At 49.0% G+C, this 15,903-nt stretch overlaps 2 protein-coding genes across 2 annotated transcripts; both read left to right on the top strand.

Annotated features, from left to right (window-relative positions):
* Positions 1-812: 812 nt before the first annotated feature.
* EDB82DRAFT_547316 (uncharacterized protein) lies at positions 813-4,893 on the top strand (the record flags this gene model as incomplete). The annotated part of the gene is made up of 3 exons (XM_025728450.1): positions 813-1,072; positions 1,561-4,136; positions 4,193-4,893. The coding sequence occupies 3 exons, from the start codon at positions 813-815 to the stop codon at positions 4,891-4,893; spliced, it is 3,537 nt and encodes a 1,178-aa protein (XP_025582815.1).
* Positions 4,894-6,716: 1,823 nt separating this feature from the next.
* EDB82DRAFT_547315 (uncharacterized protein) lies at positions 6,717-9,829 on the top strand (the record flags this gene model as incomplete). Its single annotated transcript, XM_065609494.1, has 4 exons — positions 6,717-6,898; positions 6,962-7,152; positions 7,222-9,029; positions 9,086-9,829. The coding sequence occupies 4 exons, from the start codon at positions 6,717-6,719 to the stop codon at positions 9,827-9,829; spliced, it is 2,925 nt and encodes a 974-aa protein (XP_065464157.1).
* Between the last annotated feature and the right edge of the window lie 6,074 nt (positions 9,830-15,903).

Below are 15,903 nucleotides of genomic sequence, written 5' to 3'. Positions count from 1 at the left end.
CATTATTATTTGGTGAGAACTTCAGCAAGGATCAGGACGAATCTCCATCTTGTCAACTGCACGTACCATGATTGGTTCACAAAGCGGCCCCAGCGCAGGGGGTTTATACGCGGGCTTGGTTTGTCGGTTCCAACTTAGAGCTTACACTTGAGTGAGGAGGTACACGAACCGAAAGAAGACAATTTTGCGCTGACAACCAGGGCCATCGCAGACTAATTATCCCTTTTCCAAAATAGCCACGGTTAAATACTCTACTACTGTATATAATATTGCTCTACATGTCACAAATTGGAAGCAACGCATGCGGTTGAAGTTGGATACTTTACCAATCGAGTGAGGAATTCTACAGAAACCAAATCAAGCACTTGGCCCAACTTGGTGTGGCCCAGGACCTCCAGGTCGCCCGTAGTCTGGCCTGTCACGATTAACCATCATTTGAGCTAGAACAAACCAACGACGTCAACTCTTTTATCCTTGCTGGCTTCTTCCTTCTCTTGATCCCAACTACAAGCCCTCACGACCTCTCGATCTATATTTTTGACCTTTATCGCCTATCAGAGATTAGAGCGGCTTATTGTTTTCCGCATAGTTTGCCTTCTACTCCTTCTCTTCTTCTTAGACACTCTACACCAGCGTCATACAACTTTCTTACGAGCTCTATTCTACCGTCATAGCATCTGTTTCTCAGGGATCGCCGCTGCAACAAACACATCGACAATACGAGTACCTAGGCACTAGCGAAACTTTTTCTCCCATCATATTCGATCTCGAACGGCCAGTCCCGTCGGCGCGCGGCGACTGCGACTGCGACAATGACAACAAACTTGGATAACAGTAGCAACTCTGGTCTGAATAAGCTGTTGCCCAAGTCAATATCTTCCAAGCGCCTTCGAAGAAAACAAGATCGGGAAGCGGCAGGGTTTTCGCTTGACGATTCTAGTGTTTTTGCCCATTCGCAATCCAGTCGCGAAACTTTAGAAAGCGACGGCACCCGCTCTGGGCATATTGGGGGTGACGAGGACGAGGGTACAAGCCAAGGCCATCGGTCCTACGAATCTGATGGAAACGACTCGTGAGTTTTAAACTTTCTCATCTCTTTCCCTCCCTTCTGTCCTAGCTCCATATTCGGGCTTTTTTCCTTGTCTGTCGTCATTGCCTTGATTCTTATGACGATGATTGTCCTGATCCGGCATGTTTTGTCTATGTTTGTTGCGCGGGAACAGCTACGAGGCTGAGACCCCTCGGTTGGGTGTTCTGCGACATCCATGCTTAATTAAGATGACACCAAAAGGAGACACATATGAATCGTATCACACTAAAAAGATGAGAGATCAAAGCTCCACAAGGCGCTTCACCTTTGTTGGTTGTCATCTGTTCTCTCTCTTTCGGTTTTGTTTCGTCTCCTCTCCAGCAAACATCTCATCGGGCTCAGCTGGCTTGGCCTGGTTCATCTGCCGTCTTCCCGTGTCCACCTCCCTATCAAACTCCACTTATTCATGCTACCGTCTGTGCTCTGTCAATCTGATCAATCTAACTGGAATCATCGTCACTGCTTACTAGGTCCAACTCTCGACATCCACCACCTTTCTCGACACATCCTTCTCAAATCGGCCATTTGACCACAAATTCTGCAATCATACAAACCAAGTATCAACCGGAATCTCAGCCGCCAGCTTCGGATCACGACTCCAACAGCAGTACATCAAAGTCGTCCACGTTTCCACCAACGGCTCTCGATTCGGCCGACTTCAAGGATCCCCGGATTGGTCGGAGTAAGACGGGCTTGCTTCCCCCTCAAAGTTCTACTCGACGCTCTCCTTCGCCAGGTGGTAGATTGAAGGACATTTTTAAACCCAAGAAGAGTTCCGGAAACAGCTCAAGTCCTGAACGTCGACCAGTGAGCGAACCCCTCGAGAGTCACGACGAACAACAGCCCACCCTATCGGTGGACCCTGATTTTACGCAGAGATTCCCCGTCCTCGAGCCACCAGCTGCAGCCAAAGTTGCTTCGCCCGAACGGCGAGCGAGAGTCCAACCCAAGGTTGACACGAATATTCCTCCACGAACCCCTCCGACTGGTGACAAGCCGGCGCCTGTTATAGTAAACACTCCACCTACGCCTACCGAGTTTCCCAACAGATCCGGTCAGTCGTCTCCTGAACGGAAATCCTTCTGGGGTAGTCCGACAAGTAGCTCGGGTGCAAATGGCCGACCTTCCTCGCAAAGCATGAGCGCGAACAGAAGGAGTCGATCCAATTCACAAAACATCGGCCCCAGCAAACTCTCTCACATTGTCTCCGCCCCGTTGACGCCGACCCCAGAAAGTGGTGAGGCGACGCCAAACGCAAACCCGAACCCTTCAGGTGGCTTCTTCTCTTCTATGATATCGGCTGCTCAGAACGCTGCCAACACATTAAGTAACACCAGCCTGAATATCGGTGGAAACAAGGGTCGAAGCGTATCCCAGAATATCCAGGAACAGCCCGAACTTGACAGCGCCAAAGACGACGCCGAACCTACTCTCACTACGGCAGAGATGGCAGACAAGAAGGAAAGCAACAGAAAGTCCGCGGTGTCTACAATTGGGGCTGGCGAGTTAAGTCTCAGCCAACTTGGGCTTGCTGAAGCACCCAGCCTTGTTGCGTCCCCGGTCAATGCCAGGTTCCCTGATGTGGACACACGCGCTCGGTCTGAATCGGCCCCCGTTGATTCCCCCATCAGCCCTGTAGACTTTGCTCCGGATGAGTCGTCAAGCCGCCCGCGTTCACTATACGAGCCTATGAGCCGCGAACGCACTCCTCCTCCACCCGACTACACGAACAAAGAGAATGGCGTGCAACGAACGTCCAGCATCCGAAGTGCTCTGCGGCAAAACCACAGGAAACGCGGAAGCTCAGTCACTACTGGCACCACCATAGGTGCTGCGATCGCTGCTGCCAATAGTTCATTGGCGCATCCCAACTTGAGCGCTCCTAAACTTACAGGATTTGCCATTGCCAGTAAGAAGCGAAATCGTGACTTCCATGATCTGTTCAAGAGTGTTCCAGACGATGACTATCTTATTGAAGACTATAGCTGTGCTTTGCAAAGAGAGATTCTGGCGCACGGACGGCTTTATGTCTCAGAGGGCCATCTCTGCTTCAGTAGTAATATTTTTGGTTGGACCACAACCCTTGTCATGAGCTTTGATGAGATAGTGTCTGTCGAGAAGCGAAGTACCGCGCTTCTATTCAAAAACGGACTCATGATTTCAACATTGCATGCCAAACATATCTTTGCTAGTTTTACTAGCCGAGATGCTACGTATGATTTAATCGTCAATATCTGGAAACTGGGGCACCCTACCTTGAAAAGTACACTCAACGGTGTCAGGCTTGAGGGCACCGGCGGTGATAAAACAGAAAAGGTAGATGCTGAGCCCGTTGCTGAGGACGGGATCCAGGAGGGCTCAGAAACAGAGGATGATAGCGATGAGGAGGAGGAATACTACGACGAGGATGTTCACGAAGAGATGCACAATGCCAGCGTAGCTGCCGAGGCCAACGGTGCCGATGCCGATGTTGAGAAGACTGCCTCAAGGAAAGCATCGGGAGCAGCGCTCCCAAGCGGGCCTGTTCCTGAAGAGGCACCTGCTGGATCTGGAGGGGCTACGGACTTTCCGGGTCCAGCAACGCATGCGCCCACTGACTGTGGTGATTCGGCGTCGCATTATGACAGAATCGTCGGAGACGACATCATCCCAGCACCTCTCGGCAAGGTTTACAACCTAATGTTTGGCCCGGCGTCTGTTACCTTTATGTCTAACTGGCTATCAGGGGAGCAGAAGTGCTTGGACTTGCAAATGGAAGACAAGAAGGGCCTGACCCTCGACAACAGAACTCGAACATTCTCATACATCAAGCCGCTGTATGGATCAATTGGACCAAAACAAACCAAGACCATTACCTCGGAGACGATAGAAACTCTTGACCTCGAGAAATCTGTCAACCTCACATGTTCAACTCAGACGCCAGACGTGCCAAGTGGAAACGTGTTTGCTGTGAAAACCAGATACTGCCTCTCTTGGGCTGAGAACAATGCCACTAGGGTGCAGATGAACTGTACAATCGAATGGTCTGGCAAGAGTTGGCTGAAAGGTAACCAAAACTTCTGTTCAGGTTTTCCAAAGCAAATGCTAATATGATTTATTTAGGTCCAATCGAGAAAGGCGCCACCGATGGCCAGACCACCTACGGCAAGGATTTGTTTGCAGCTATCAAGGCTGCGGTGTCATCCAAGCCACAGGGCACGATGCCCCAAGGTCCAGGATCTAAGGGAGGGAGGAAGAAGGGCAAGAAGGCTAAGCAGTCGCAGTCGACCACTGGCGTTGTCGAGACTAACGCCGCACCCAAACGCCCTGTCCAGGCGGACTGGGGTGTTCTGGAACCAGTGAGGGGAATTCTGGAGCCCATTGGCGATATAATTCAGCCTCTTCTTACTGGCAACGTTATGTATGGGCTCTTGGTGGGCTTACTGGTTGCCATGTGGTTTGGTTTCGGTTTCAGCCCCAGCCGAAACGCTTCTTACGGTCACGAACTTGGGGGCATTTACCGTCCTGATAGGATTGCGGCGTACGAAGAGATGTGGCGACGGGAGGACAGCGAGCTTTGGGATTGGTTAGAAGAGCGTGTCGGAATGGATCGTCTGCACAACGATAACGCTGGTGTGCGAAAGAGAGCCATGGAGCCAAAGACAGTGGAAGAGAACTTGCGTACAACTCGCATGGGCGAAAGGGAAGTGAAAGAGGCGATCCGGGTCACCGAGGAAAAGTTGCGCGTACTGAAGGGAGTTATGGAGAAGAAGAGCAAGCCTAACAGGTCGACTACTGACGAAGCACGGTCGCAGGAATTATAGAAATTGTTTATATGTACAGATATAGCATAGCCTTACTGGAGCAATCAGCGAGCTCCCTTGTTCTTTTGTCAATAACTTTTGTATAAAATATTGCGCGGATAACAAGGACAAATGGACTGCCTGGTGAAAAATCAAGTGAGATTGTGTTGGCAAGCTGTTACACAACGCCTGGTGTTAATACTCAAGCAGGTCATGGAGGCACACGCTCGCCAAGGCCCCGAATGTGATTGAGTGGTGACTGGTAAGCTTTATGCAGTCCAGTGGCATTCTTGCTGCAATGGATGTTCCTGCATGTTAGAATGCGGACGGAGGTGAATTGTGCCGATGGTGTAGTTATGGTTATCATAGTTTGGGTAGAATATATGACAGGGAATTTCATAAGAAAGTCAAATACAAAACACCTCACATTAAATTTCATGGAGTTTACCCTATAAACTGGCATACACAGACAGGCAGGATTCGTACCACAGTTGTCTCGATTGCCAAAGACGGAGACGATAGGTTGGTTACCTATTACCAACACAAATATATCTATCCTGGCATAAATCCATTGATTCAAAACGATAAAGCATGGCCTGATTCAATAACGTTTTTGGGGAGCTAGTCTGCTGAGGTAAGACCTGCCGGTGTGACGCAACTCACTAGCCGGAAACTTTGTAACAAACCAAACTAGATCAATATTACAAGGAACGGAAACTAGATCAAGAGGCATGCACCGCTTGAAGAAGATGGGCCTCAGGGTATTAAAAAAATAAAAATAACAAAATTGACCGCTGGAAGCATAAGAGACGAAATTAGTAGGTCACTATATGCCCCTTAGACTATAGTTCTTGAGACTACTTATTTTTATATCCTAAGACTTAGGAGGTCAATTTTGCTGCTACTCACTAGACGGGAGAATCAAAGTCAAGACAACAAGAGAACCATTGTCGTCATTAGCATGATGTTATGTCTGTCTGCCTCCCTCTCTGTACGATTGATTGCCTTGGGGGCCAGGAGCTGTGTCCGCCTCGCTGCCTACCTCCTAAGCCACTCGGACCAACTAGCAGGGATAAGCAAGGAATCGAGGTGGGGGATGTGACCCATGGGTTGTGGTTTTACTGATGCAGCACTTCCATTCTGAGTGAGCTGTGCGAGGCTGATGGCAAGTCTGATTTCTGCTCCAGTTGACCACTTTCTTACTGTACTGACCGACATCTCTCGGTAGAAGGACATTTTAGTCAAACCAGCACAGCTATCAAAGGAAGAAAGAACTCTCAATGCAACCCGGCTATATCGAAACTTCATTTGTAGTTCCTAGGCTGTATCGCCTTATGTAGGTACCTACCTACCACGAAGAGGTGACTTATTACTTGCATGGTATGGGTCCAATCCAACCCCATTCATTCGACCTCCACAATCACGTCCCTTCCGAGCCGCAAGCTCCAAGCTCCGTCCCAAGTCCTAGTCCTAGCCCAGGCCTCGAGTCCTACACCCTCCCGTCTTATTCGCTCTAGGACAGCATCTCCACGAGCTGCCTCCCGTTCTTTGATTCATCTCTCAGTGGTATTATAACAAAAGACGAGAAGAAAAAGACCACAACAACCATGTCTGGTGTATAACGCTCAATTCATCTCGGCACTGCTGTACTTGTTATCTGATCCGCTCCCATTTCATTCCACCTCTACCCTATGGTGCCTACTTGAAATTGTTCATGTTGACTCCATCTGTAGCAGTGCAGAGAAACCTAACCTAACCTTCAAACCCCTACCCCATTAGCAGAATCTAGGGGCATCTTGAAAAGAATCAGATTCTATTTTTATTCATATTTATCGACGCCCAAAATGGATTCAAAAACTCGTCTATCAGTGGACAGTATAAATCCTAGCTCAGGATCTTCAGCCCTACGGCGACTTGCTCGAAGTCCGAGCCATCGAATAAGTCTGAGGCGATTCAGTATCGACTCATCCTCCTCTTCTGCTTCGTCTGTTGTGTCATACGACAGTGAAGTATCATCAAGTTGCGTGTAAGAGACGAACTTTCCTTTCACCATATCGTCAAATTCAACTCCCGGCTCATTGGCAAACAGGACCCGCGATACCTCGAGTGACGACTGTGCTCTTCATCGATTCATCGTCTGGGCTGCCGTCAAGCGGAATGCATGCGACAAACTGACTCCCCAGGAGAAGCTGGAGTGTCCTATGCTGCGATGCCGCAAGCGATTTGCCAACCACGAACTCATGCTCCAGCATTTATACTCATGCAGCTGGCTATCCTCGAGTGAGTATTGGTGCTACGACTGTGGAAAATCCGAGCGTTTCAACGACTCCAAATGCAAAAGGTGCCTAGGACATCCTTCTAGACGAAGAAAGATATTGTCCATGGCAAAGAGCTTCTTCAACTCTCTCGGTCACAAGTCCAAGCACTCAACCCTACCGGATTTTGATCTCGACCTCGACCTTGGTGATCCTGAGGCACCACCTAGCTATGATTTAGCTGTGGCTCCGAACGAACTTGAGCTCCCCTCGAACGAGATTCATGAGATAGGCTCCAGTGGTCTAGCTCTCCATTCTATCATAGAGGATGATCATGAGAATGAGGCAGAACCCGATTTGGCCCCCATGCCCACCCCATACATCTCATCGTTGCCTGTCCAAAATCGGGCTCTGCCTAATCACCCCGCAGAGCTCGAATCAGATGCAGCTCCTGGTGAGCCCTTTGAATTCATGTTCCCACCAGGCACAGTTCATCCTGTAAGCCTCACAGACACTGGTTGCAACACGGCTTTGGGAAGGCCCACCCTTCAACTTCACACAGCAGGTCTGGAAGAGTATCGACGAGAACAAAAGAGGCGTAGCAAGGGCCAAGTGGCACCCAGCACCTCAGTTCGGTCGACAGCCAGTACAAACTCAACTTCGAGCACAAACACCACAGACACTACATTTAGCAAAGAGAGCTACAACATCTCCCCTATCTCAGCATACTCTGATCAATGGGCAAGTGCACCAGTGTTTGATTCGGACTTCCGTTCATCTGAGAATGGATTTGGAAGCCCAGGAGGCCTCCTCAGGGCAAACTCGTTCGCCATATCTCGCAAGGCACCCGCGGCTAAGGGCTGGGAGTCGTTGGACAAAAAGGCAGACTCGTCCTATGACTCCCACCCGCGCGAGTGCCCCACAGACTTCCCAATGTTGGGTGCCTTGCCTTCTGACGACACCTTTCACGACCCTCTTGCTCTTGTCCAGCCAGTCTTTACTTTGAATGACTCTTCGCTTCCCACCGACTTCGATCTTGAGTCGAACCTCGCCCTTACCAATGACCATACGGTCATGTCACCACCAATGGCTTCCACTCTACCACAACCAACAGCCAGCTCATATCACAACCCTCGATCTCTAATCAGTACAATATGGAGTACTCTCAAGCTGCATGTCGCCGATTCTATGAGCAAACTCGATCATGTTACCAAAAACCCTCTTGCCACACAGCTCAAAAGCTTATCTACCGAGACGATAGCTGCAAATGGCCTCCAAATTCTCGTCAATATCATTGAAGGCCGTCAGCCCACTGTTCCCATAGACATTCTGTCTTTTGTTCACCTATGCTACTGCTTCTCCCTCATTGCTCATGAACAAGATGCAACCAATCGATCTGCAGAACTATTCGGCCAGGCAATGTCATACAGCACTTTGTTTTCCCGAGAAGATCGTCGAATGTATATACAGGTTGTCAAAGCTCTCTGGAAACCAGCTGCGATGTCTGATGCTGATGTTGTTAACATTGTGCGGGCTAAGACGTCCTTTACAATTTCACGCTCGTCGAGTCTCAAAGGAAAAGAACACAGATTTTCAAACATGCACGAGTCTGATGCCGACTCATTGGTATTTGCTGCAAAATACTTCCTGGATCAATTGGAACTTGCTACCTTGAACGTTGTTGATGACGTTGTCATCCATACCTCTCAGCTATACCTGGAGCATTTCGCCATGAGCATGCATATAGATTCACAACAAGCAAGTCTCACTCTCGAAGACAAGTTTCAATTTTACACTCATTACGGTCACTTTGCAACAGCCCTGAACAACCTTATACAGCGCGTCAATTCCGAATTCTTATCAGCTCGGCGTCTGGAACTTCATTTGATTGAGATCGGAAAGGTAAGTTTAAATATGTCGGTTATTGAGTTCCTAAACGGCTAAACAATTTGGTCCAGATGTCGTTACCTCCGCACGTCTACTTTGATGGCTATATACGCCATGTGAGGGATCAGATGGACCCTCTGTATTTCAAAAATGATACCGGAGGGAACCTCCGGTCTGTATATTACTGCCATGGCGTCGAGCTGATAAAGACGATAATGATCCCACCCCTGCAGACGATGAATACCCAGCATGTTCAAGACAACGGACTACCTAACGGATTACCAGATAGTGTGATGGAGTATGCTTTTGACGAAGATATCGACTTCTTCAATAACTCGACGACATCAGAAACGTTCGATTTTGGCGAGAATCTTCCATTTGATGCCGGACAGCCTCTCGACTATACGGATTTGTCTAGTAGTATCAACACCAGAACATTGAACCCTCAACCACTTCCCACACCTGCAGACACCAGCTCGGTGCAGGCGACGCCAACATCAGCGAATTCGCCACCTACGCCGGCTCCGGTTGCATCCTCGGCTTCCACGGCGAAGATAAAGTCGGATATAGGCTGTACGCTTTGCAACTACACCCCCAAGGGAGACCCTAGATGGTTTAGTTGCAGCCTGTCCAAGCACATGAGATTGCAGCACTCAACAAAGCCTCCAATAATCTACCGTTGTCAATACCCTGGATGCACAAGCCAGTACAAAAACAGACCAGACAATTTGCGGCAGCATCAAATTGAGAAGGGCCATTTCACAGATGGCCAAGATACTGGGAAGCGGTCGAACAAGAGGAGGAAAGTCGAGTGATGAGGTGATGCCAGGCAGCAGGACTGCCAACAGTCACACCCAAGTGAATATTAACAAAGTGTTGTGTCAGTTCTATGGAGTAGCCTTTGTGTCCTCATTCCCTTCATTATCTTTATTACCAACTATAGACAAAACACGGCGTTTGGGTGGTTGATGACACTGGAGTACTTATTTTAATTGAAGATATCATCAAGGGGTATTGTAATATGTTGGGTCCTGCCAAGAGTCGTTTATATATGGCCCCATACAGTTTGAATACAGAGAAATCCACAGCCATTTGTGTAACATAAAGCTTCATATTGAGGTCAAGGCAACGCAAGATCTTGGAGAACCCCTGTCTCCCTTTCCAGAATTTACTAACGTAGCCTCAGGGCATCAGAAAAATTAAACCGCTAGAAACATAAGAGACGAAATTAGTAGGTCACTTTATGCTCCTGAGACTATAGTTCTTAGACTACTTGTTTTTATACCCTAAGGCATAGGGGGCCATTTTTTCTACTATCCACTAGCGTAGGTAGACGTGGTCTATACACAAGCAATAGTTCCAGGACCTCTTGGTGATATAAAAGGATTATAGTTCCAACCTTTCCTCCTTGATACACTAAGTACGTATCTACCAGTGCCAATTCGACAGATGCCAATTTAGAGCGAAGTAGGTAGGCAATCGATTGAGTAAAGAGATTCCTGGATATGGTGACGCTATGGCTGAACCAAGGCCTGACACATCAATCATTAACTGACTATTCCCGTTTTCGACTAAACGTGTTCTGAACTGGAACGGAACGCCTGTCCAGCGAGTGTTTCCTATCTGCACCGAAGTTATTGGACAGGATCGAGGAAAGATGAGACATATCACGTGGCAAGGAACAAACACCATGAATGAGTCAAGACAGTATGGTAGTTGATGACAATAGTTCAGATGATTGATCGTCCGTTTTACATTGGTAGGTGGGCATCACTGATAGATGAAAAGACATGACAGCCGCTGTTATGTATGACTTTATACAGCTGAAACCTTATTAACAAAGGGTAACGTAAAGATTGTCATCAACGTCTATTAAGATAAAGTCGCTTGGTTCTCTTAAACGCAGAGTTCTAATCACCGTTGCATTACAACCGCCACCCCCTGACTTGCGTAGATAGTCGAGTCCCGGTAATTTCATTACTCTAATCACCAATTTCGATCACTAAATCCAAGTCTGTCTCAGAAGTAAGAGACTCGGCAATAATACGTTATCCCCAGGTAAATATCCCGGCTCAAAATACATACCTTCTTTTAGTTCTCAAGAACCCTTAGAACTTAGAGGACAAAACAAACAGGATTAGTAGAAATCCCCTATCAAAATACTGAGACTTTAAATGCCACAAGGATAAAGGCAATCTAAAATATGTAACAGCGTCTCAATATTATTTATCAATTCATGCCAGTTACCCGATAGTGATCGATACAGGGACTAGAGGCCTAGCGCCATGCTGCAAGATCCCCCACAGTTCCATAGGGAAACATTTGACAGCCCCAGATTGAAAGAAACAAGAGCACACACGCCTTACCAATCCTGTACCAGCCTGCGCCTGATTCTACGCATGCGCCTGCGTCTGCACCTTCCGCTGTCACGTCCACGGCTATTGCCTCTGCCACTCCCTTCTAGCCTTCACATTCCCCTCTTCACTCCCATCCTCCTGTCTCTGCATCCGCTTCCACATCCCATCCATTCCCCCCATCTCATCTGTGACTCGATTTTTGACAGTTTTCCCGACTCAAGAACTCGTGCTAACTTAAAAACCTTTCCAAACAACAAGCGCAGACACGGACAGTGCATTACAGTACGCTGCGGGACAGTACCGTAGCTCGTGATAGAAGAGGCGTCGGGTGTCTGTCCATTTTGTTCTACTGCACTGCATTGCATTGCACTGCACCCATTCGGCTTTTGCTTGCCCTCCCACTTCTTCATCTTTTTTTTTTCCCTACTCACTCTCATCGCACCTCCCCTCTCACTCACTCAGTCACTCACGCACGTCTGTCTGTCTGTCTCCTTCCCCCCGGGTTCTCGTTTTCCCTTCGCCCCTCCCCTGCCAATTTTAACCCCCCCCCATTCGCCCAGGCCTCGATCACGCCAGGCAAACAGGCAGGCAGACGCAACGCGGGCCAAAATTTTTCCTATCCCCATAATTCTGTCCACGCCTCTGCAGAACCCGCGACTCCACGCCTCCTCCTCCCCCAAGTCCAGCCCAACCCAGCTTCATTATCGACACCCCCAAAGATCCTGGGTCCCAGGGTTTGCTTCATACACACGCTCCGCAATCTGAACTACACTGCACCGCACACCACCGCGCTCCGCTCCGTATCAGCAGTACCTCGTGCCCGGCGATATCAACGTCACGGCGGCATCGTTCGTCCTTTGCTCTCCGTCACCGCCACCGGCCACCGTCACGGCCTTCGGCTTCGGCAACGGGGCCACGACATCTACACGAGGAGCGTGACGACGGACCACGACAGCTTCATCAAGAGTTGGCGAGAGTCACGTAACCAAGTCTGCCATTATAAAATCGACTCGATTATCCAAATCACGTCACGTCACGTCGCATCGCACCCTACTTCGCTCGCCCTTCGCTGCCGAACGCAATAACAACAGTTCCGGCCTATCCATTAGTCTCTGCTTGTTCAATTACTTTCGCGTTTATACCTTCGCGTTTATAATCCGGCCCATTTGCCGGGGCCTGACCAGACGACATGTCGAGTCTGCGTCCGGGATCTAATAACCATACTGGCCTCAACTTCCCCCAGGCCAGTATTCGCCGCAACCCATATCCTCCTCCTCATCCGGGCCAGCAGAACAAACAATCACCCGCGCCTCATTCCGCGTCTCCATATCAGACTCAGGCATATCAGCCTCAGCAGCCGCCTACTGGATACCCTCAGCATTTGTTTTCGAACCCCACGCATGTGAACGGGAGTCTTTCTAATGGCCCCTCCCGCTCTTCAACCTCGCACATGCCAAATGCAGTGCCAAACCCGCTCGATGTGTCTAACCCTCGAGGAGTACCACAGTCACGCTCTCAGATGATGTTCCCTACCTTGCAACAGGTCGTGCCCAATCAGCTCCATCATCCTCAGCAGCAACAGCAGATACACCCACAACATTTAAGCCATGCCTCTCATCCTCTCAACCAGCCTCGGCAAACTCTCCATCAGCATCATGCTCAGCAATCTCCTCAGCAGCGGCCTCAATCTCAACAAGCTCAGCCAACACCAAAGCTTGGCCAAGTCCAGGTCAAGCCACAGGCACCGTCACCCCCCCTGCCTCAGCAGTCGAGCCAACAGGCTCAGTCACACCAGCAGTTGCAGCAACAATTCCAACAACAGCAACAGCAGCATCACCTGCAACAACAGCAGCAGTTACAGCAGCAGCAGCAGCAGCAGCATCAGCAACAACTTCAGCAGCAACAGCAACAACAGCAGCAGCAACAGCTGCAGCAACAACATCATCAGCAGCAAGTTCACCCACAACATCAGCAGCAGCAACAGGCTCAAATACACCCCCAGCAGCAGCAGCTCCGCACCCCCCAACAAGAGCAACAACAGCTCCAGCACGCACAACAGCATGAACAGCCAAGAGCTCAGTCACATCAGCAGCCAGCGCCCCGTCAACAAAAGCAGCAGAAGCAGCGTGATCAACAAAGAGAGCAGCAGAGAGATCAACAAGCCCAGCAGCAGCAGCAGCAGCAGCAGCAGCAGCAACAACAACAACAGCAGCAACAACAACAACTCCAGCAGCAACAACAACAACAAGCTCAGCAACAACAACAACAACAACAACAACAAGCTCAGCAACAGGCAAAACAGCAAGCCCAGCAGCAGCAACAGCAGCAAGCCCAGCAGCAGCAACAACAGGCCCAGCAGCAGCCAAAGCAACAGCCTCTTCCTATAGAGCCAATCCAGCAACCGGCGCAGGCGCAGCCACAACAGCAGAAACCGGATGCTGCTGGAGAAGAATCGATGGATATCGACAGTCATGCCAATGGTGAAGAGTCTGGAGGTTTGGATATGAAACTGCTTGCCGACCCTAATTATATTCCCACGCAGCCATTGGGCGAGATGATGTCTCCGCCCCCAGAGGGTGGGAGTTATCCAACTCTCGAGGCTGTCCAAAAGGCTGTTCTTCGATACTGCACTTCTGTCGGTTATGCTATCGTCATTGGCCGTTCGAAAAAGACTGTGCCTGGATTGAAGAAGGTCCTTTTTGTTTGCGATCGTGCTGGTAAACCACCAAGCCGTGTCAGTCCTGAGTGCCGAAAACGCAAGACTTCCTCTCGAAAATGTGATTGCCCATTCGGTTTCTTTGCTATTGAGCAACGAACTCAGTGGACAATTCGATATCGCCCAGACCCTTCTCATCTTCAGCATAATCACGGTCCAAGCGAGAGCCCCTCGCACCACCCGGCTGCCCGCAAGCTCGACAGCAAAATGGTCGCTGCTGTTAAGCAACTCAAGGAAAATGGTGAGTTTATCGACCACAAGAACCGATTCCATACTAACTGCAATGAGCAGGCGCTGGCGTCTCGGAGACGCTGCAGATACTGCAGACCGAGAACCCGGACTGTCACCTCCTGCCCCGCGATATTTACAATGCTCGCGCGGCTATTAACCGCAACCCTCAAAAGGTTGCCACAGGTCTTGCCGAGAACAGACCAGCCATATACAGCAAACCTCACCAGTCTCCCGAAGACCGCATACGCGCAGAGTTGAGGCGAGAAATTGCCAAGGCTCGTGAGGATATGCAAAAAATGGAAGAAGAAAAGGACAAAGAGATCAGTGAACTAAAAGAAAAACTTGTGGAGAAAGAAGGCATCATTAAGAAGTTTGAGGAGTTCATCGACATTTGTAACGAGCGGGTTATGTTTCAACGTCAGCGACTTGCGGGAAGCAACGGCAATGGGGCAAACCAGCCTCAAGTCTAAAGTCTCAATATGGCGCATTGGTCGGTCCAGTGGCCTGCATCACGAGTATTTAGGATATTGAAGATTGGACATTGGAAGATCATGAGGGCGTTTGAAATGGTAATGTGTTGCATTTGTGCTTACTGATGATTTGGCTTTATGTTTCGTTCTTATCGACGGGTATGGACGGTATGTTATGTTTTGGAGCATGGCTTAAGATTATGATGCAACTTGCTTAACGCAATTCGTGTAAACTGGTCTTTTTATAGCGGCAGACATGGTGCAGGTGTGGAATATACATTGTCATTTCTGATCTTGCATAGGTATTAAGTGTGAGCTATTCTGTATATCCTTGAAATCACAAACATACTCGAAGCGAACGCCCACCAACTACTATCTGACCGGCACTTTGCAACTAAATCGTATTAATAATCTACCTCCCAAGATCTAGTCATGAAGGATATGATAAGTAGTGGACCCAAGAAGTTTAACGTTAGCTTTACAAACGTCGAGTTAATTCATATCTTGAGATTTATTTAGTGCAACTCGTTGGATGGATAGAGTCTAGAGGGTGCTAGAAAAGTTAGCCTTCAAGCTTTATGATACAAAAATAAACAGCCTACGAAGTTTATCCTAAGTAGCTTAAACTGACCCACTGATTTCGTCCCTTATGCTTCCACTGAACAACTTTTCTGATACCTGATGGGAGTAAAGCTAATCGTCAAAGTACCCACTTACTCACACTTGTTGATTCTGTGTTAGCAGGTACTAAGTTGGGCCAGTAAAGATAGGGGTCAGAGTATTATCGTTCCGTCAACTATTAAACGGCCGCCATGCACACGTTCAGAACGGCAAATCTTGTTTGATGCCCGCCTTTGTCGCTTTTATGTGGCTTTTGCAGGGACTCTATGTATGACATGAAACATACATGTTGTGGGCTCATCTAAATGGCATGCATTTGGAACCCTTCTTGAAAGCTCTCATGTTACTTGGTGCATTAACATGCGGCCCAGACGGGACCCCTCTCGGTGCGGGAGACCGCCACGATGGTTAGCCGGTAACCTGGGGAGGCCCTGGTAGGAAGACTCTGGCCAACCAAAGCTCGTGTGCAAGCTCAACTGGCGGGTCACATCCTG

The sequence above is a fragment of the Fusarium venenatum genome (assembly GCF_020744135.1).
Source record: "Fusarium venenatum strain MPI-CAGE-CH-0201 chromosome Unknown EDB82scaffold_3, whole genome shotgun sequence".
Lineage (NCBI taxonomy): Eukaryota > Fungi > Ascomycota > Sordariomycetes > Hypocreales > Nectriaceae > Fusarium > Fusarium venenatum.
Note: the sequence above shows the minus strand (reverse complement) of the source record. Positions and strands in the feature narration are given on the sequence as shown.